The following is a 22,981-nucleotide window of genomic DNA, read 5'->3' as shown; positions in this document are numbered from 1 at the left end:
AATTGCTGACCCACTGCAGTTCGTGTTTGAAACTGCGTCTTGCAAATAGCTCGTGCTCACACTCGCGTCCCTCCGCTCCCTCGGAAACGGCCCGGCCTCTTCCCGCCCGGCCCAGCCGCGGAGCTGCGGCTCCTCCGGCAGCCGGGCCGCTGCCGCAGCGCCGCCCGCCCCACCGCCCGGCCCCGCGGCCCCCCTGCCCTGCCCCTCGCCGCCGCCGCACAGCGCGGGTCCTGCGCTCCGCCCCGGCCGGGCCGCGGGGGCGCTCCGAGTCCCGCCCGCGCGGCGCGCACACACACAGAGAGGGACACACGGACGTACAGACAGACACACACACGAGGACACAGACACGGGCACACGGAAGTGCACCCCGCGCCGCAAACATGGCGCTGGTGCCGTGCCAGGTGCTGCGCGCCGCCATCCTCCTGTCCTATTGCTCCATCCTGTGCAATTACAAGGCCATTGACATGCCCGCGCATCAGACCTATGGAGGCAGCTGGAAATTTCTGACCTTCATAGACCTGGTAAGTGCCCCCGGCGGCGGCCGTGGCCCTGCCCCCTTCCTCGGGCTGCCCGCGGAGCGGCCGCGGCCCTGGCGCATCGCGGCCCCCGGCGCTCGACGGCAGCGCCATGCGGTGACCTTAGAGCGGGGCGGCGACATGTTGGGGCTGCAGGGCCGGCCGTGAGAGGAGCCAGCCGGGCACCGCGGAGCCGGGTGGTTTGAACGCAGAGAGGCACGGACAAAGCTGAGGGGCTGCAGCGCGTGAGCGGCCGTGGGGAAGGTGCACCTGGCCCATCACCCCAGTGCTCATGCTGTGCTTCGCCTTTTCTAATGGCTGACAGTGAACAACAGAACCTGCTAGTCCAGCATCTGCCTCCCGTGCGCTGTCAAAAATAAAAAAACATGCCTTGCTCCCTTTGGCCCTTTTGAGGAATCCATCCCTGACAGGTGCAAGTGTGTTAGTGGCACAGAAAATGCTGGGCGACTCCAACTTGCCTGATCCAGTTAGTTTTGGTTGCATATCCATAAACGAGCCTATGAAATAAAAGAGGTCTCATTTCATGATATTTCTTTGTAAGGGTCCGTATATGGCAGAGTAACTGGCATGCTGGCCTGCTGGAAAACGCCAGGTGCTAGGCAGGGGCTATTTTTTCCCTGAGGTTCCTCAGCTTGCTGCCTCCACAATAAGCGTTCCCTTAATGCAGGTGGGAGAAGAGGGGGCGGGAGGAAGAGAGGAAATGGGAGGAGAAACTTGGTTTCTGGATCAGGAATATGATAGCAAACCTAAACCTAGTACGTACAAGTTTCTGGATCAGGAATATGATAGCAAACCTAAACCTAGTACATAGATCAAAACCTTTTTTTCTTTGTACTCACAGTGTAATTAGGTGAAAACTTATGCAGTTCCTACTGAGTTGCAGAAAAGTCCCAAAATGCAAGTATTTCAGTACTTCCCAGTAAATAACACCTCTCTCCAACCTTCATCTCAGATTCTCAAGTATTGCTGCCGTTGCCTATGTGCTTCATATTGAGTCAATAGGTTGAGTTTGTGGGCTTGGACATCAAATTCAAACACCAGTAACCAGGCAAGTCAAATCTGCAAATTTCTGTATCAGGAATTAGTTAAAGTTCACTAAGATCCATATTTTATTTGCAGAGAAGAAGCATCTACTATATTTTTCATTTAGCCAGGATAAATTTTTTTGTGGATGCAAAAATTTGATGGATCTCTGAGGATCCACAGCTATAACTACTGCTTTTACTGCAACTGTAAAAAACTGGTGTCTTAAGGCTTTATGTTTTTCTGGAAGGCAAACTAGAATCTTTTTTTTTTTTTTTTTGCCTTTGGGCTGCTAAACAGTACTGTCTGTAACATTGGTTGATAGAAGTTAGCATGAAATCCCAGTAAGTTAGGAGGGAGCTGTTGACTTTAGTGACAGTTGAATTGGAAGTGTAACAGCTAAAATTAAAAGCTGATAATCTTCTCTTTGAGTCTCTTTCACCTTTTTCTCTTTTGTCCTAGCCCTTACAGTTGCTTGAGGATTGAGTGAACCAAGGTTGTCATACAGTGAAAATTTTACAGTAAATTATAGTCATCATTTCCCAAAAATTACACCCTGCTGTCTGAGGCGAGTTCATGTGGACTTTCCCATCAAAGCATGTACATGGTTCAGGCTACTTCTGTCATGGCCCAAAAGGTCAAGGTAAATTTGTAGTGCTTTCTAAAATACCTAGAAGAGTTACCAGCTGCAGCTAGTACTTCCTGTTCTTTAGCTAATAGTTGTCATGTGTTTCTCATAGTCAGTAGTTGAAAAAAGGTTAGCAATTTCTTACAGTCTTCTTCAAAATAACACAGAATTCAATGGCTTGGATGCCTTTCTCAGTGACTAACCAGCACATAGACCTCTCCACTTGCTGACAGTATTTCCTTATGTCCAAATGGCCCTGTAGCATCTTATCTAAGCAAATCTATCTTCCTGTCCCCTAGGACAACTGGGAAACTTCAAGAAACAGAAACTGTTACATTCCTGAGGAGGATACCAGGAGGCATGGTTGGACGATGTTAGGCACATTTCCAAAATAGTGTGTGTTGATTAAGTCTTAAAAAGCTCTTCCATAAGTTTCAGTTTCCTCAACCATGTGCAGTGTTCCGGTGTCAGTCACATTCAAAGGCTGTCTAGACAAAATATCATCAATGCCAGAGTCTTGGCAGACGTGTGTTCTTGCTACAGATTGTACCTCCACGAACAGAGATTTCATCTTTGACATCACAGAAGCACGTAAAAGTTTTTTCTGTTTCCGAAAACTGCTACCAGTTTTTGAGAAAAGTCAGTTTATGACTTGAATCTGAAAAGTAATTTGGATTTTTTTCCTATTTGTCTATTTTTAAAGGGACATTCCTTTCCAGTCTCAGCATCCATAAATCTCTTGGAGTTTTACGTAGCTGACTTTGCAGAGGTGCTATGTGAAATGATTTACAGTTATCTGCAGGTAATATACTTTTGAATCAAATTATGAAAAATTAGTAGTTTGAACTCTAAAACGCAAGACAGTAAATCATTCTAAGTGTATGCATTGATCTGAACAGAAGACTTGGAGCCCTCACACAGTTCACAGAAGTTGAGCATTGTAAGGAAGCTGTTTCATACAGAGTTAAAGACTGTAAGGTCCCTGTCTATCCAAAGTATTTTGGATGTTTATACCTAAGTAATGTTTTCTTGGATGCCAGTGTTTCTGCTTAATTTCTCCTGTCCCTGAAGGAGGAAAGAAAACAAGTGCAACCGATGACTTTTTTTGACTGCTGTCGTTCTGATGACTGACTCAGCTTTTTGCAGTTTCCAATGTGGTGGCAACATTACCTAAAACACCTGTGTCAATGAAGTATTTTTCTGGTTTATGAAGCAATGTACAGGCAGTATGTTTTGACAGTACACTGGGAATGCTCCTCACTGTTGCTACTAACAGTAATATCTCCACTTCAGACTTTCTCCTTGATATGTAGAGGTGCTAGATTCTTATCCTGCTTATTCAAAAGATGGTAAAAATATCTGCCTAGTACCTGTGGATTCCAAAACACTTCAGAAAAGAGAGCAGTATTTTTTTATCATGTGTAGAGTGGAAAACTAAGGTATGAAGAGATAAAGAGTTGCTGCCAAAATCAGTTGGTGGGCCCAGCAGATGAAATTATTGAATTGAACGTTTAGGCTACTTCAAAACTACAGTATGTTGCTTTCATTTAACCTCATGACTCAAACCAAGCCCCAAAATTAGTTCCTGATTAGTTCCAGCAAAGAACTGGATTCAGATGGAATATTTCAAGAAATAATGTATTTCTTACATAGCTGCCTTTGTTAACCTCAGATTCACCATTTTATGCTTTAGTAGTGGAATGCTGCAGGACTTCACTGTCCTGTGCCACGACCCATAAATTCATTGTTAAGCCTCTTAGCTGAAAATTAAGTTAGGCTGAAAATTATGCCACTACAATATGATTCTTTGCAACAAGTTTGTCAGCTACCTCCATATTTTTCCCTACTCAATTCTGTAGGTACTTGAAGTAGCTGAATTAAAGGTATCTTGAATTCAAGATAACTAGGTCACCCTGTGTACACTGCAGTCACACACCTGTCTTTATACATACACATTTGTTGAGGAATCCATTGCACTAACTTGTCTAAAAGGCCAAGATCCTTGCTATTGCATTTTGTTCTTCAGTTTCTCTTGGATCTCCTACTGTTGCTGTGAGAGGAGGCAAAAATAAACAGAATTTAGGTTCTGGAATAAAGTGGAGCTTGTGGGTGCCAAAAGAAGACCAGTTCTACATTTTGCATGTGTGCGTGTGTGATAAATAGCAAAAAAGTACTTAGAGTTGAAATAAGTAGGTACATCCTTCGTAAAGGGAGTGCTGGGCTAAATAGCACAGTTTCTCTGGAAACCTTATTCCTTAAAGAAAGTAGAATAAACCAAGATAATAGTGCACATACATAAGCACGCATTAACAAATTTCTGGGGTTTTGGTTTTGTTTTTTTATAGTCTTAAGGTCTCTCTGATCAGCTGAACAGAGTAGTTACAGAGGCAAAAAGTAAGGTCAGATTTTTGGAAGCAGTCTCAAGTGTTATGTTTAATGATTGTGATTAATGGTCCTATTTTGAATATCAGAATGTTAATGTGGGTATTCCTATGACTTGATTCAGGGCAGCCAAAGCTATAGAGGAATTGATTTTGCTCATATATAAATCTGCCTGACCTTATACTGTTATTATTCTCTTGAAAGAAATAGCAGGATGTGTGTGTATGAACTATTATACGTTATCTGGCAGATTGACTTCTACAAAAAGCAGGTATGTGGTCTGTTCCCAGCACATTTTTTTGCCAGTACATGTTGTATTTGTTTTGCAGAAAATGTCTTTAGATTTAGTTTAATTAAGTTCGAATAAGTCATCATAACTTAGTTCCTTGTCTTTGAAAAATTTCAGAGGGGCATGTTATCAATAGGACTAGAAACTAGAGTTGGTAGGTCTATCATTTATTTAATTATTTAATAAATTAGTATTAGTATCAGTATAGTATAAATTAGTATAGTATGAGTGATTAAATTTTGTGAGATACAGTTACTATACAACAAACAAAGATAGCAGCTTAACAAAGCAGGGCTAAAATTTTTTGTGATTTGTGCCTAATTTGGATTTAGTCAAGCTGATAGGAAATAAAATGACCAGAAAATACGACAAGCCAAGAGATTCATAATTAAGGAATAATAAACTGTGCCATTGATGCAGTATCCTGTAATTGAGCAAGTTTAATTGCTAACCGTGTGGGTCAAACTTACCACAAACAGAGAACAAAGATAAAAACACATCCCATACTCTATGGAATATAACTGTGACTCTTTTATAGGATTTCCTTTAGTAAAATAAATGTCACCTTCTGCTTTCCGTTTTCATCAACTGTAAAGTTACCTTGATACTCAAGTGTTTTATAGCTTTTGGGTGAAAAAATTTCAGAATGTAAAATATTTTTATGTATTATTCCCAGAGGTAATTCATCACCATATCTAAACATCTCTGTGGTCCTACTATAACAGAGAATACAGCCAATGGAGTGTTTATCAGTTTACAGAGGAAGAAAGGGATTGCTTTTTCAGGAATAACAAGGTGAGGTTTCTTAATGATGCTTAATGTATTTGAGAGAACAGGCAACAATATACATAGGGGAGCCTTTTATGTGTGTGTGTGTTTTAGAGCTTTCTTTTTCACTCTCAGGCTGTAAACGTGTCAGAGGAGCAGAAATACATAGTGCTGTTGATGCAGTAATAAAAATGTAACAGTGTCACCATTTCCTATTCATAGACCTGTGTTTTCCATTTTCTGTTGGTAGCGCTATTACAAATTGAGTGGAATTTGAGCACTACATTGAAGAGTTCTGTTTTCACATTGTATTAGCATGCCTTTATTTTACAATTGTACTTAAAGTTGTACATTTCATTTGGGAATTCTCAGGAAAGTTATGGCTGTCTTGAAATATTTGTGTTGGCAATAGAGTAGGCAGGGTAAAGAAGAAAGGTGGAAGAGAGGAAAAATTTGGATCACTTTCTCTGATGATAGATGTAACTAATGTCAGTAATACTGTTTTATAACTTGGAGTATATAAGTGATGGATAACTATGCTGTGTTTTAAACTAGTGTAAAGTCTGTAGAGTTTAGTCAGAATAGTTTCGAATGATGACAGCTTCGAGAAGTTGGTTTAGTAGTCTTCCATTGCCCTTTGGAAAAAATACTATTTATGTATGTTGCTATTTTCTTTACAATTTTATTATAGCGGAAAGGATAACTCAGATAGTCTTACATACCTCCATACGGCAAAATTGGTAAATATTTTAAACAATTAGGTTAAACAAGGACAACATCTCTAGTGTTCTGCATTAGTGTTCTTTGCTGAAGTCAAAGTCGGGGTTCTGAGCTGTCCTCATTTGTTGTGAATATATAAAAATTATTTAATCAATGTCTTTTTGACCTTATGTTTGTGTTATGTTAATGTAGTCGTGTAAGTTTGTACGAGAAATAAATTCTGGAAGATTGACCTTCTTAAGTTGTAGTAAAGATCTATATAACCTATCAAATAATGTTCTTAACTAGTATTGAAAATTGCAAACTTGGTGTTTTAAAATAAAGATATTTGTAATAAAAATCAAATTCCACTTAAGTTCTTTGCAGTTACATCAACCTCAGGATGTACAGAGACTTGCAGGGTAGTTGTCCAGTGGGTAGTTACTTGTTTTGTCCTTATGCTCAAAAATAAAAAAAAAGAAAATCAATCTATCTGAAAACTGGGAAACCCTCACATGATAAAAAAACTTAGTATTGATGTGGTGGAACTCTCAAATGTGCCAGTATGCCACCATGCAACAAAACTGAATTTGATCTATAAATAGAAAAATAAGCCCTTATGAAATTACAAAACCCTGACGTTCCACAAAAATGTTTGCAGATTTGAACAAAGTAAAACCACAATAGAATGTAATAAAGTTGAAACAATGGGCAATTCTGCAGTGTATTAATATATGTAGATTCATTGTGAGGCATTATACCAAGTGCGTATTTACCCAAACAAAACCACGTAAGAAAAAATATCTCAGATTCCTTCTATTACTTAAGTATTTTCTGTGCTGCAACTTTTCATACCTGATAATTCGAGTTGTGAGTACCTGCCTATCCTAATGCAATATTTAGAAAACATTTTTGTAACTGTGCTACTTTAATGTAGACTGATATTGGACGGAGCTTGACCTGGGTGGAAAATTCCTTGTCTTTGGAGTCCTAATTGCTAATGCAATTCCAGTCAGTAAATGTGAAAAAGATGACCACCAGTGACAGGTTTGTATGATTTATGCAGAATTCAAGAGTGAAACAAATATTGGTAAGAAGTTCACATTGAATATTTCTATATTTGAAACAAAAGTGATGTTATTGTTTTCAATACATACATGAAAAACATGAAATTCCTCACAATGTAGGGATCTTTTTGGAAAGTGTCCGAATCTGAGGCCTGGTCGTCTCACCTTGCATGTGCAGGTATATATCTGGCATGTGAGGTAGAAACAGAATCAGCAATTGACTTATTTGTAGACCGACTCTTTGAAAGGGTGAATATAAAAAGCTTTCTTCCTTCCAATGAAAGCTTTTTCAAATTTTGCCTTATTTGCCTGCATTTATTTGAATAATTACATTCTCCCCATACCATATTTTCCAAAGCTATGAATATGTTACTGGTCTTCAAAGCCTTACAGGCTTTGTTCCATTACTCGTACTATGTATGATGCAAGATTTTTTCAACTCGGCATAGTTAAATATGCTGCCACTGAAAAAGCTGTGTTTAGTGGATGGAAAAGTTAACTGAAGTCTGAAGAAAAAACAAAATCAGTTGGAAGCTAAAGTAAAACTTCCAGACTTTTCAGATAGGAGGAAACTAAAGCAAGTTAAAATTTATAAGCCTTTTATTTTTTTTTTTGGGGGGGGGGATTTGGGGGTGGTTGTGGTGTTGTGGTGGTGGTGGTTTTTTTCAGTATACTACAAATTTTAGAGATTTTGGTCGGAAACAGGTTAAGCTCATGTGAAATGCTAGAGGAAAATCAGAACCTGATTTTTGTTTGTGTGAAGGCTCCTTCTGGCAGCTTTGGTAAGTCCATGCGATTTTCCCTTGAGAGTTTGATTGCAACATTTGAATACCTCTAGTTTCATTGCCTGAACACCTTTTCTTGCCACTGCCCTTCCAAACATCCAATTTACAGTAGGTTTTCCATATAGATATGCCAGAAGGTGCAATGACATGGTTCGGGTATTTTTGCTGCAGTTGTCTGTCAGGTTAGTTGTTTCAAAGTGCTTGAGGACTCTGCAGTGTAGCTTAAAACAAAACTAGTACTGCTGCATTTTTCCTAGCTGAATATTAGGTGTCCTGATAAACTAGAGTAGAATGTGTAGGAGAACAGGATATAAAATCCTTCGTTACTTCCTTCCTTACTTGTAAATCAAGGCACAAGGGGTGTGAGTTTTTGCAATTAATTAGTTTGAGTGAAACAATTTATGAGGTTTCATCTTACCTCTACAAATACTGCTAGACTCTTCAGACTGTTTGAGCAGGTTGTGCAGGGAGGGACTTAGCTGAGAGTTTAAATTTTAATTAATTAATTAATTATTAAATTTAATAATTTAAATCTGTTAGGGATTGATTGGCTCATTTTTGATTTCAGGCAGTGCTTGTCTGTATCCTAATGTTTTTTTAAGCCTAGTGCTTTATGTACCTGAGGGTAAATTTACTTTTTTCCTCCCTGTATTTGCATATATTTTATCAGGTGTCTTGAAGCCTTCTGGTCCAGGCAGCACATAAGTAACAATTTGTTATTTATTATTATTGCTAATATTAGAAGTCAGCAGGAGTGGGAGTTACACATGCAGAGCACAGGTGGCATATGTTCCTAAATGTACTTGATCAGATGCAAAAGGAAGAAAAAGAAACTGCTGACTTTAAATGCTGCTATATGAGTTGATAAAATGCAAGAATACAAAAAGGATGTTTTCCCTGTGAGATGCTTTAAAAGCTTGTGCCTGAAGTGGTGGAAGTATTTCATACAGCTAATATTGAGGCTAGGGTCTGTGTGATCCTGGGGCACTGCAATAGAGCCTTGACCCTAGAGGAGATGCGAGTTATTTATGGCCAGTGCTTGAGCAGGCTCAGCTGCCTAAAGAAAGCAAGTAGGTGTTGCAGGATTCAAATTGTGAACAATTTCCATTGCATTTCTGTAGGCCTTGCTTGACATGACTAGAAGCTGTAAGCTGTAATGTTTATGCTTATAGACTGTGTGAAAATATGCAATGTTTATACTTGTTAGCTGTGTGTCTAATTATAAGGTTTGAGAACATAGTATGTTTAGAGCAAGAAAGCCTTGAGAAAGTATAGATAGGAGTGCACCTGCAGATTTCAGAAAGTTCCTAATTAGGAAGGCCTCTACATTCCAAGTATGACTTCAGATCGCATGGACAGAACATCAGGTCCAATGAACTGGAGACATGAGGCGCGTGTACAGACTGAGCTATCCAATCACCTTGTTGTAAGCATGTGCCCAAAACAAACTAAACTGTATAAAAGTTGACTTAATTAAATAATAAATGGAACATATGGCTGACCACATTGGCCTGTATGCCTTATGTTTATGCCCCTCCATCAATAAGTAGGGAAGTGAGAGAGAAAAGGAAGATCCTGTATATGACAGGAATTTGTGCCTGGGGTGTGTAGGTGAGGGAGTGCACCATGCAGTCTTGTGTTGTGACAAGCTGGTATTTAGGTATTTGACTGCTGGGTATGAGGGCAAACTGAGGGAAAGCAATGGGTGGAGATACAACGTGGCTGGTGTTTCTCAGCTAAACTAGCATGTGTTAGCTCCCCTAGACTTCCTCCCCTTCCTTGTCCTCTCTCATTTCTTCCTCCCAGGCACCCACACAGTCTCCCCACACAACGCCCCATGCTGGTGTCATGGCACCAATTCTTTGCACATACGTTTGGCTTAGCACGCTTTGTCTCAGTAAGAGGGTGCTTAAAGAGCTTTGTCCCTAGTTAGAAGTTATATGCACTGACAGATGCAGAGGTCTCTATTTGCTGTTCACTTAAGCTTACAAACAAATTGAAACTCCATGCAGTGAAAACTTTCTTGTTATAACTGTATTCCAAGGACTGCGAATTTGCGTGTGCATTAGACAATTGCCTGCATTCCTGTAGGTCCCAGGAAGTGAGTCCCAAGAATGCATGAGTCATGAAGGGAACCTGTGCTCTGTGGAAATGTTGCACATTACTGTAGTTTTAAAGTGGACATTCAGGAGGCCAAAAGCGATTTGGGGTGTTCAGAGGTGTATACACATCTTTGTGTACATGTTTGAAATAACAGGTATTTACTTATGCTGCACATAATTTGAAAATACCAAAATGTTCATAAGAGCTACTCTGTTCCATAGCCTCTCCATATACTGTGCACATCTAAGAGTAAATTGGCCTGCTACTACTTAAGTCAGTTTAGATGACCTGTTAATGAATCATGGATAGAAGATTACAGTGGTTTGAGATACCGGATGCTCTTTAAGTTTTTTGGTGTCAAAGAACTGTAGAGAACTGGAGAGAGTAGAAAGCTTTTGGGTCAGCTGTCTCATGACCTACCATGGCTAGAATGGGATATTCCTGTATTTATTAGAAAGCTAACGACGTCTCTAATTCTAACATACTATTATAGAAGATTAGTATTCAAATCGCCTTGAGTCAATGCCAGTATAATTTCAGAAGCTAAATAGCTCTGTTTTTCCAGAGATTATATTCTATGCTATTAAGTCATACGTCATTTCAGGGTAAGGTTTATTTTCTTTTTCTCATGGTTTGGGACAGAAGCTACTAAAATGATGTTGCTAAAATAATTCAAAGCTGTTTTGGTCCCCATTAATTACAAGGCTGAGTTGATGAAATTTATTTTATGAGGATGTATTTTGGGAAAGGGTGGAGGGACCTCTTGTTACTTTGGGTATTTGGGCCAGTGGGATCTGAACTTCTTGATTTTAAAATTCAACCTACAGCATACAAGCAAAATATGAATGTCTTTAAGGGCGTGTAAGGGATGATTCTGTTCATCCGCTGCTGGCTTTGTGAATGAAAGTGCTGCCACTTTGCCCTGATGCATTCGTGCCCCTCGTCACCTTGTCAGGCTCTTCAGTTGAGGGTTGCTGTCAGTTATCTGTATATTTTCTACCCTTTTTTCCTTATAGGAATCCACCTGTGCAGTATCTCTTTCTGCATTTTTTCTAATATTTTATTACCCAGCACAGTCTCCTAGATCTTTCAGCTCTGCATCCCACTTCCAACTGCACACCCAGTCCTCTTCCAGAAGCCTGTGTTTTCCTGTCAAGTGATGCTTTTCTTATCCCACGTACTCCTTACACTCTTTCCCCGCCATTCACACATACTGTCTTTTCTCCCATTGCGTTCACTGTCTCATATATTCTTCTGCATCCTCATCCTGACCTTCCGAAATACCAGACCTACTCAGTGTTCTACTCAGTTCTCTTGTGTTTTTGAAGCACCTTGTGTAGACCCAAACCAATAAAGAATAAGCCATCTTCCATCAGAAAAACTTAATCTTAGTGTGGTGTGGCCTGAAATAAACCAGTTTTGAAATGATGCTGTTACATAAGACTCTTAGCTTTGCTTTCTGTTTTTGAACAAGTTTTTAACCATCCTGGTTGCAGGGAAAAAAACCCCGTAAGTGTTAAGCATAATGGATCATGATCCTAATGTTTATTATGGTGTTAAAATATTGTCATTTTTTGGTAGCCTGCCATTCAAATTTTTTATGATAGAATTTCCATTTCAGAAGCAGGTCCTTGATAAAAACAGATGTTTAACTTGAGGAGTCAAAATTATGTACAGAATCAGCAATCGGTATTTATTCAGACATTTTCTATCTTTTTCTTTTTTTTGCAATGTACTTATTTTAAATGAGATGCTGAAATATTTTGAATTGTATTTTATATTTGCTAATAAGAAAACCTGTTTCATAACAACCGTCATGAGGTTTGAAATCTACTACATTCAGTGAGATAAAAATATTTTTGAACATTGCTTAGCTTGTCAGCTATTACTAGGATTAATAGAAGCTTCTTCTTTCTGTTTTTCATGTGAACATATATAAGTACTTATACCTTGGTTATGTGGGTGGATTGGAACTGCATGCAAACACACCTGGTGGAATTTAGGAGTAAGGAAAGAGAGAAATATGCATTTCACAGTGGTAACTTTCTCCTCAACCTATATGGAATCATATTCATTTTTGTTAGGGGTTACCAGGTATAGAGGAATCTGCCATGGCTCCGAGCCCCAATATCCAACCAGTAGCATGGCTGAACACATGTCCAGTGAACACATACAAAGCCAGAGGTGTAAAATGTGGTTGCTAAAATGGAAATAAAATTCTCACTGGTCTAGGTGGTTTAGAGTCAAGAATATCTTTCAAGATGTGTCAGCCAAATAGTCAAGTGATGTCTGGAACAAGGAATGCTCAACATATGACCCACCTAGAGTCTGTATCCTGCCTGGTTAGCTTTCATGTGCCCAGCAGTCAGGGTGCGGTGTTATGATGGGAGCACTTTGGTCTTAATGCCACTTATTGCATTAAGTGGCATTACTGCAACAATGTGTGGCACATTGTTGGAATCAATGCTCACAACTGCCTCGTGATAAAATGTCACAAAAGGTCTGTGGATCTTGAGAAGTTCTTGATCTACAGAGATATTTTGACATTACTTTTGACAGCCAGTGGTAAGTATTCTCTCTGTATTATCCACATGTGTTCTGCACAGGAGTTGAGGTCAGACTTCCAGTTCTGGGTGATACTCAGCATCCATATCATGCATGCAAGTTAGAAATATGTGAGTTTTCAGCATGTTGCAAGATAAGACATAAAATATTGAAGGGGGTTTTTTGTGGATTTTTTTTAATGTCTCTTCTGGTGTGATTGTAAATTTAGAAATTACAGATTTGTTCCAGATGGGAAGAAAAAGTCAATCTTGCAATTTCTTGTGAGGAAAAAGAAAAATTTTTTAAAAGTATTTCAAATTCATGGTTTCATTGCAGTTGGACTGATCTAGGGAAAACAAGACATTTGATTGTCTTCATTAAGATACTCAGACAAAGTTCCATTGCAAAGGAATCAGCCACTGCAGTGAGAAATTGTTATTCAGAAATACTTTCTCAGCTGTATTAATTGAAAACTTGTTTAATTTTCCTTTAGCAAGGGCCAGACCAGTGTCACAAAAGCAACATAACACTGAAAGTTGTAACGTACTCGTAAGGGTTATCCTTATTTTGTAGGAATTGTACATGCGGTGTGTGAGATAGTGAATGCAAACTTGAATTTGAAATATAAAATTGAGAGTCAGAAGAGGATGTGATAAAGCAAGTCCAGAAAACAACTGAACAACTGTTTAATCTTTTTTCTCCTTTTTTTTTAATTAGGTATATCTTGATTACAGGGATTAATAAATATTTTGAAGAAGTAACCAAATCATAATAACATGGTACAAGCAAAGTTTTCTTCTGACTAGTCTTTTTCCCTTTTAGACCTTGTATTTTGCCTATCTTGGGTCCTTTTGCTCAGTGAATGTGACTAAACTGTGTTTGCCAGGCAAAGAAGCGTAGTGATGGAGGTAAACATGTTTTACGAGGTACTTATTTGCATGGTGTACCTGTATCTCAGTGATGTGTTTTCAGAAAAGGTCTCTTTGGCTAGGTCGTGGTGCAGACAGCCTTGAGCTCTCATTCTGAGTAATTCCAGTGTCTTTGTGCTCATCTCAAGTGTATATATCTTCTGTGAGAGAAGACATATCCTTGATATTCAGAGTTCCGTAGAGTAAACTGACCTTTTTAAAGGACTCCTTTTAATCCACATAGATGGGGATTCAGCATTCAGAATCAGACCTGGAACAGACCCATCTTTTATTAATATAATGTCTTCTGATTTACTGCAAGAAGACACTGAAATGATTAAGTGTACCAGCAGTCTGCATAAAATGCCTGGGTGACCTCTGAAGCACTATGATAAATATCAAAGAAAAAATTTTAAACCTGTATGATCAGCTTAAGGAAAATTAAGGCCATATCTCAGTTTGTTGGAAATGCTATTTAAGTAGGAAGACAGGTAGTGCCTGCAGAGTGGCAGAAGATCTAGGCCACATCTTTTTTCATATGACCTAAAATGGATGAGTACTCTGGGTAGAAAATATCGTTCCACTGGAGTTTGCCTTGCAGTTTTTCTCCTTGGTGGTCTTCCCAAAAGAAAGCATAGATTAATAGTATAAGCAGCTGAAGAGTGACTATTTTCAATGATCAATCTTGTTTGTTCTCTTTATGGATACTTATTTTTGTACCGTCCCCTTTGTCCTCCTTATTCCAAGGAAAAGGCAGTACACATATAGATGGAGATCTTCTGATGAAATCAACAAATCTTGATACCAAGTATTTTGTTAAGAGTAAAATTGCTTTGTAGAGCCATTGCATCTTTTATTACAAGATCTCAAAGCACTTAGGAAATATTAGCTAACTAAGCTTCACCCTGTCTGTGGAGAGGTATGATTTAAACCAAATGCAAGCTCAGCAGACAAGACACTAAAATTGGCTGAACATATAGTGATTAAAATCCTTAAGGAATTACCTTAGTTGTGTAACCTGTATGTTAAAACATTGTTAATCTCGGATGGTTCAGAAGGTGATTTGTGGGGCAAAGGCTGCAGATAGATTACTCCTATTCAGCCTTTGGGGTTTTTTGCAGGGTGGGGTGGGGCTGGAGTTTAGACTGGCTATTCAACGTGCTCTGCCCAGATTGTCAAACATCACCTCTGGTGTGGCCTGTCTCACCTGGTGACTCATTTGCTGCTGCTGCTACGCACAAAGAGATGGGAAACTAGGGACATTGCCATGAGGTGTGAATGAAGGCGGGTTCTACCCCTTGCTGGAGCAGGAGCAGCCCAACTCCACTTTAGTTCCTGGTTTGGCCCCACCTTCTTCTGCTCTCCAAAATACGAACCATAGCCTAGGTTGGCTTCAGCCCTTACTGATGTTGCAACAGGCGCTGTCCTCAACCCCTGCCTACCCAGCTGCGGCAGAACAGGAGAGCGTGTGTTTACATGGGGGATGTAGAAGGGAGCATTTGATGATACAGGAAGGGTGAGCTGAGTCCAGGTTGCTGATGAGAGAGAAAGGAAGAGACAGAGCTATTTAAATGGTAGAACGTAGGTTGCTGCTGTTGGTGCAGAGTGGATGATTGCTGCAGCAGAACATCAACAGGCATAGCTCCAGCAGGGAGAGTTGACTTTAGGAGAAAAAGATGAGACCCCAAACTGGAGATCTGTTCCTGTGCATGCTGAGTTCAGGGCATCCTCAGTCTGCAACAGCTGTGGGAATTATGGACATATTTCTGGACAGAGTGAGGTGTACCTGCACTGTGTAACACATGTGGCATAAATGAAGAATCTCTGGGAAATGTTGGACCTCCTGGGTGTATACTGTGAAGTCAATCCCTGTGCGAGCAGTAGGTGTTTATGCAGAAGAACCAGGCATTCAGCAGCCTGGACAAGTACCACAGATCTTCACATGCGGCCTGCAGATAGTTTCTAGCTGGAAAGAGGGAAAAGTGAATGTGGGGTAGCTCTAACCTACATGATGAACATGTAGGTTAGCATGGAGGCTTCCACCCACATGACCTACTTGTGGAACAGCTTCTTTTCTGAAAAAAACAGTGCAATATCATCCATGGCTGTTTGAGTAGGACGTGTATTTCTGTTGGCTAGAAGAAAAGAAGGTACAGTTGTCAAGCCCAGATGGAGGCTTTGAAATATGCATGATAGTGGCAGCTGTGTGTGGGAAGAATGAGTTGAAGTGTGTTGAGGAGGAGGAGGCTTGTTTACTGTGCTACTGTCTTCATGTAGCTGCAGAGTTGAATGGGGAGAGAAACACAGAATGCGTTTCATGTCCGTGGATTATTGGTTCACTGTGCTGGACAATTTTTTCTCCCAATATTCATTATTTATTTGAAAACTCATAAAGGATCAGTGAGTTGCAGCGAAGGAGATTGCAAAGAAGTATCAGTATTTTAACAGTCTCAGATCCTTAAGGATCAAGTCTCTGATTTCCTGATCTGGGCCCTTCTGCCTGAAGGATCCATCTCAAAAGCTGGGCTGAGGTGGCTGTGTGTGTGCTTCGTTCTGACAACCTTCCTGATCCTGAATTTTGTGTGTGCCCTTATTTATTAGCGTATTTTGTAGCCTGTGGTTATGTAAATGCTTAAGCCTATGTACCACTGGCTTTTGTGTCGGGGCCCTGTTTTGTTGCTGCTGTAGTTGCTGGTTGGCACAATGCTGGAGGGGTGGCCTGCAGGTGAGACTTGGCCTGAAGGCAGAGGCGTGCAGCTCCCTCGGGGGCAGATTGCTGATCCTGTAGCCCGGTCTACAGGCGACCTGCTGCCTGGTTCATGGGCACCTACCTTCATGGCAGCAGTTGGATTGCATGCCTTCCTCTCCCTGCTTGTGAAGGCAGCCCCTGGTGTCCAACTGGGACAGCCCATGAGGAGGTTCAGCTTTCATAGCTGTGGAGTGCACCACCTTTTTTCAGGACAAAAGGCAATGCCAATCCTGGCCAAAAGGTTTAGTGATATGTAAGAGAGACTATGTGTGTATGTACTTATGATTATAAAGGAAAGGAGGATGGGGCATACACAACAAAAAGTATTGCATTTGTGTAGTGAAGTGGAATGTGTCAGTTTAATTCACAGTCTACTTTGGGGTTTATGTTTTTTTCTTTAATTTATATTTTATGTTTATGGTTTTCAGTCATGTCATTAATTAACACTTTTCTATGGGGAGAATAAGGGTTTATGGCTTACTCTTTTTCTCACAAAAATGTTTTCCAAGCATGTTTTATTACATGTGCACTTTTCATATTCCCATCCCAGACCTTGAAATTAGTATTTTCTGAATAATTCCCAAGTATCTCCTTCAGCTATGTGGCCTAAAAAGCTCTTTGACTTAATTAAAGCAAATAGTCTAAAAAGAAAATCTAAAGCTGTAAAGTTTTCTGTTAGAAAAATATTAAAAAGGCATGAACAAACTCTAATAACTTATAGAATCAGAGAGTTAGTTGTGGTGTCAGCTTTTTGCTCTGTGCTACTGCTTGATTCATCCTATGCTGGCCCCGGCACTGGAAGGCTACCTTTACTCTTTACACTCAGATAATGTGTATCTGCTTCTGCAGAATGCCAGTTAAACATAGTAGATGGCTTCCAGATACACCTAATTTTGAGAGTGGCTGCCATTTTAGTCTGTAATCATGTAACAGCAGCTTCCAAATTTTTATCATTTGAAAATCTACATCCCAAGTGATTAATCTTATTTGAGCTTGAAGCTAGCATCTGTCAGACTTACTTCCATTATAAATGTCCTTCCTTCCCTCTTCATTTTCTTGTTGGTCTGTGAACAAACTGTGCTTCAGACCTTTTCCATTCACCAAGTATGTCCAAGTATTTTATAAAGAACCACAGCAACAAAAGGAAGTAATATTGGTATTTATCCTTGATATGACTTTTCCACAGCTTTATTTTTATCTCGCCTCAACTGTGTCATGGGACAACAATGTAAAGAGGCAAAGTTAGTGGTCATCAGGTGTTTAATATGACCAGTTCTTGGGAAATTGCATAAGTCTCTAAAAACCAGTTTTCTTGAAGTCATAAAAGGAACTGAATTGATCAAAGTGTAGAACCATCAAAAAGTGAAATTTACAAGTGTTTGTGTTGGACAAACACATCATCTTTACAACACTTCAAACAGAAGATGTTTCTGCAAATGGAGTGTGAAAAAATTATCTGCTTAATTAGTAGTAAACAACCATGGCAGTGAAAGAATTTTAGACGTTTATGTTCTTGATTCATCATAGTCCAGATTTGCTTCTGACAATTTTACTTTGGAAATTATGCTGGTTTTGTTGTTCTGCTCTTTTCCAAAGGAGGATGTAGCTTCATTACTGCTTGAATTTCTGTGCACTCTTCATCCAGTTTTAAGGCCTCTATCTTGCACCGTGTTGCCATTTGCATCTTAGTAATATGAGTGCACCTCATTATCATTTGATATTGCTCATATCTTGTCTTCACTTTGTATGTATAGACATAGATGAGATTGAAGGTTCAAGGCATACAAAATTAGACCGAGGCTGGATGAAGGCTTTCTTCCATGAAGCAGATGCGATTTAGAAATACCTGTTTAATCTGGTAAACAGACAAACTGAAGCACTCATTTAAATTTTACTGCTTGTTGCCAAGGTCTATGACTGAAAATAATTTTTTTTCCATGATAGACTTCTCATATGGGCATTGCTTTATCAGCAAGAGAAAGATGTAAGTGGTGTTTAGTTGGAAATGTGTGGGTCTATATTTAACTATGACCATTCACAGAAGTCTGTAAATGAGGGAGATAATCAAATCCTGAAGAATTTCTGCCAACTGTCTTCTATCAAAGTCAAAAGGATTATTTAATGAGTCTTGTTCAGTCAAGAGTTTTGACTGCCCTCTCCTTTAAGAATGTCCTGAGTTTTAAGATGTCATCATAGGAGAGTTAGTAAATTCTCTGGACTTCACTTTATCTATAAAATGTGGCAATAAAATTTAGCTATTCTTGCTTCACTGGATGATGTCATGAGGTAAAATAAAATACGATTTTCCACTGCTTTGTGCCTTGTGCTATGAATTCTAGTAAGTTTCCTTTTCAGTTTCATTTTCAAAGCTGTAAATGTTAAATGGTTGTAGAGACTGCTGAAATACTAGCTGTAATTTCTCTTCAGTTTCTTCAAATAAACCAGTAATACAATATTATTTAACCTCACTACAGAATACTTATTATCTTAATATGTAGGATATTTTATCAGATGTTCTGAACATCAAATACAAAAGTAATAAGAAACCCCACAAAACAGCAATGTAATTTTACCTAATAGTACATACAGAGATTACTTATGGCCCTTCACTGCGACTTACCTGAAAGTCCTTCATGTAGACTTTGCATATTCATTTCATGCCACATATGCTTAGAAAAATGAGTTTTTTCAGAAACTTTGCTGCAGTTAAAGTAAGGTAACCACGAGCAGTAGTGGAGTATTGTCATGATTTAACCCCGGCCAGCAACAGAGCACCATGCTGCCGCTCGCTCATTCCCTCTGTGGTGGGATGGGGGAGAGAATCAGGAGAGTAAAAGTGAGAAAACTCGTGGGTTGAGATAAAGACAGTTCAGTAAGAAAAGCAAAAGCCATACACATAGGGAAAGCAAAACAAGGAATTTGTTCACCACTGTGCCTGGGCAGGCAGATGTTCATCAGTCTTCAGGAAAGTAGGACTCCATCATGAGTCACGGTTACATGGGAAGACAAACACCATCACTCTGAACAAACCCCTCTTCCCCCAGCTTTTTGTGATGAAATCGATGCCACAGCCTGTGGAATATCCCTTTGGTCTGTTGGGATCAGCTGTTCCAACTGTGTCCCCTCTGAAGTTCTTGTGTGCCCCCAGCCTCCTTGCTGGTGGGGTGGTGTAAGCGGCAGAAAAAGACTTGGTGCAAGCACTGCTCAGTGATAATGAAAACATCTATTATCAACACTTTTCAGCACAAATACAAAACATAGTCCCATACTAGCTACTATGAAGGAGATTAACTCTATCCCACCCAAAACCAGCACAAGTAGAAAGCTCAAAGAACATTGCATACTTGTGAGATATATCCAGAATTTTCTACAGGGCCAAGTAAAGGAGAGAAAAAGCCAAAATAGCACATATAATGAGTGGCTGAATCTTGTTTGTGGAGTATATGTAGGCTATGTAGAGGAGAATTTGTTGTAAGGGGAAGGGTTGCAACAGTCCTCCTGCCACAGTCTCCTTGTTCTTGTTCTCTCTTCTATCTGAATTTATCTCTGCAGGCCACAATAAATGTAATTATGGTGCCATAAACAACCATTAAGATTCAGAATTCTGTCTCTAGTTTTAAGGAGCAATGGTGAGAAATGGTAGACTCCTTTTGAGGAGTGTACATGTCTAAGGTGTTAAACTGGAAGATGCCAATATCCCAAGACAAACTGAAGCTTTGATTTCGGTCTTTACCAGCAACAGAGAAAATAACTTTGATTGCATTTGTATCTTGCCTTCTCCATTTTAATTGACAGAAGACTTGACAAAGTGAAAAGTTCATCCTAGTTTGTTAGTGTCTTGTCTATATTGCACACAGATGTGAACAACAACCTACGGGAATGCAGGTCCTTAAAATATTCCCCCCAATTGATAAGCCCTTTGATAACATACCATTAGCCATTGGAAAGACTACCTGCAAAACTTTAATAAGTCTTTTCAAGAAAGTACATTAGTGCTGCATTTCACATGCAACTTGCCTTGCTGATACCGAAGTGATGATTTTTTATCAATATTGTGCATCTTGGTTAAAAGCTGAATCGGTATTAGTCTGCTGACACCAAGACTTAGAAGGATCCAGGAAAAAGGTTCCATGAGGACCTCGCCAAAGAATGGATAGCATCCCTTTAATGTGGACCAAAAGGTGGACACAGGGTGAGAGTAAGAATTCTTTGTATGACTGGGAAACAATGGACTGTAAAATTACATATAAAAGACAAAACTATTGATTTCAATGTCTTTTGGTTTCTTGGAGATAGAAACAGATTTTGAACAGTCACCAGAGAGGTTTAAAAGGCAATGTTGGTATGCAAGTGTGTATGTAAGAGCTTCCTGACCTGTTTAGACAGAAAATGGCAATGAAAGAATCAGCTACTTGGCTTTGCTCTTTCTGAGTATCAGTAACAGATGCATGCCTAAGCATGCACAATAGCTTCTCTTCTAAGGGATGAATTGAGCCTGTCAGGTTGCAGATCTTGCAACCACAGAATGATCTCCAGATTTACATGGGTGACACCATTTGGATAGGATTTGATTTTTTTGTTGTTGTTGTTTCTGTGTAAGCATATAAAATAGCAACCAGATGCTAGGAGTACCTATTAGTTAGTGATAGTCTAGTATACAATTTTAAGCTCAAATTCCAGTTGGTCTATGTCCCCTGACTCCTTTTTTTCCCTCCAAGTTGAGTAACACATTTGAAGTCTTATCAGCAGGGAGACACACAAAAGCAAGTACTGTTGCTACAGCGTCTGTTCACCAGTTTCCTCATGGGAAGATTAAACCTTCAACAATCACAGGAAAAGTTCTTTGATAAATTGTGAAAACAGTTCAGAAGTGTCTAAAATTGTGTGATCAGCTGGAGTCATTCAAAAGATATGAGTCTTTTGCAAACAAGGAAGAGATTTCACAGTCCTTGACGAGATTAAGCACTTTCCCGAACATGAAACCTCAGGCTTGATGTAATCATAGGATCACTCAAGTTTGAAGGTAAGCCATGGGGTCATGTAGTCCAACCCCGTGGTGAGATCATGCTCAACACTGACCCAGGTTTCCTAGGACTTTGTCCTGACTAAGTTGAAAACCTCTACTCTCCTACAGTTACACATCCATCTCCTTCTCATGTTGTACAGAACTGCTCAATTACATTGTCTGCTAGGGATCTCACTGGTGATAATCTTGTTTGCTGGATGTGTGATAATGTAACACGCTCATAATCTATCATGTATCCTAACACAGCATATTTTCAGATGCTTTATCAGCGTGTACTGCACATCCAGATTTTTCAGTAGTTCTTGTTACTAAATCTAGATGAAGGATGTGCTGTTGAAGTTTTAAGAGGAGCCACACCACGGAACTACTAAAGGTAACGGTTAAGCACCAGAATTAAAGTTTGCTTCAGCATTAGCTGGTTTTTTGACAACACTGCTCTTCTCTGCAGATGCAGAGAAAGCATTTCTTCCTGTTATTCATTAGGTTAGTTCAATAACTATTTCATTCACACAGAATGAAGAGAAATCAATTCAGTGACAAACCAGCTGAGAGTTAAAATGTAGGAAAGCTGGTTTTCCTCCTACTCACCTGCGAATAACAATGAGGTGTGGGAGGATAATATCTACTACCTCTAAAATCTTGTAGAGCATGGCGAAAAGAAACACTAAATCTGGTTTGACTTACTACAGAAAACATTTCATTTGTTCAGTATGTTATTTAAATACATAATGTGTTGGTTTAAACTTGTCTTTACATACGTAACACATTTAAAGTAAGATCCTTTATATAGTTAAAACTCCAGAATTCTGCTTGGAGATATTTTAGCATATTCCAACCTGACCAGTCATGATAATTACCTAGCAGAACTAAAATAAATGCACCATCATATTCACCATTTTCTAGTATAATAAAAAATAAGGACTGTAGCAAAAAATGTACTTTTATTTCTTTAGGGGAAGTGTTTGCCATTTTGTTACAAGTCTGGTTACATTCCAGAATACCGGAATCCTTTCTTCTACCTGTGGTTAACTAGGCGGTTGCGTTCAGTGTGACGTTTTTGCAGCGCTCAAGTGGCAACAATGCCTTAGGCCTTATTTCTCTGCAGTTTTCTTCACCAGAGGCTTCATCCAAAAATGGCAAGTCGTGCAGAACGTAGCAGTTTGATTACTAAGTACATCTTGCCACAAAGAAATTACTTTTGTTTTTGTTTTGTCCAGCTACAGTAGTGTTTCCTACATTTTTTTAAGCTGAATTTAAAGTGCTGGTTTGGGTTACAAAGCAGTAAATTGCTGTGGATTTGCCTGCTTCGCTCTTGGTTGCTCCTCCTATGCTATTATGCAACAGTGAAGTTAACAGATGCACTATTTTGCCTTCTTATGAAACGGCCACTGATAGGTAACATCTGTGTTGTGAATCTTACTCCTCTCTTTGATCTAAATAAATGCGTTGACCTATATGAAAAATCTCTTTATTA

At 39.5% G+C, this 22,981-nt stretch overlaps 1 protein-coding gene across 4 annotated transcripts in view; it reads left to right on the top strand.

Annotated features, from left to right (window-relative positions):
• Nucleotides 1-228: 228 nt before the first annotated feature.
• The window catches only part of AIG1 (androgen induced 1), a 124,365-nt gene continuing 101,612 nt past the window's right edge, over nt 229-22,981 (top strand). For 2 of the 4 annotated variants that reach the window (XM_027689475.1, XM_027689493.1), the window contains exon 1: nt 229-521. In XM_027689475.1, coding sequence (XP_027545276.1) covers nt 381-521 — 141 coding nt within the window. In that variant the 5' untranslated portion in view covers nt 229-380. The remainder of the gene's footprint in view (nt 522-22,981) is intronic. The other 2 variants (XM_027689483.1, XM_027689466.1) reach the window with 2 other exon arrangements.

Source organism: Neopelma chrysocephalum, unplaced genomic scaffold (assembly GCF_003984885.1).
Source record: "Neopelma chrysocephalum unplaced genomic scaffold, ASM398488v2 Primary Assembly neopelma1_23, whole genome shotgun sequence".
NCBI lineage: Eukaryota > Metazoa > Chordata > Aves > Passeriformes > Pipridae > Neopelma > Neopelma chrysocephalum.
The sequence above is the reverse complement of the archived record's forward strand: the minus strand, read 5'-3'. Positions and strand labels throughout refer to the sequence as shown.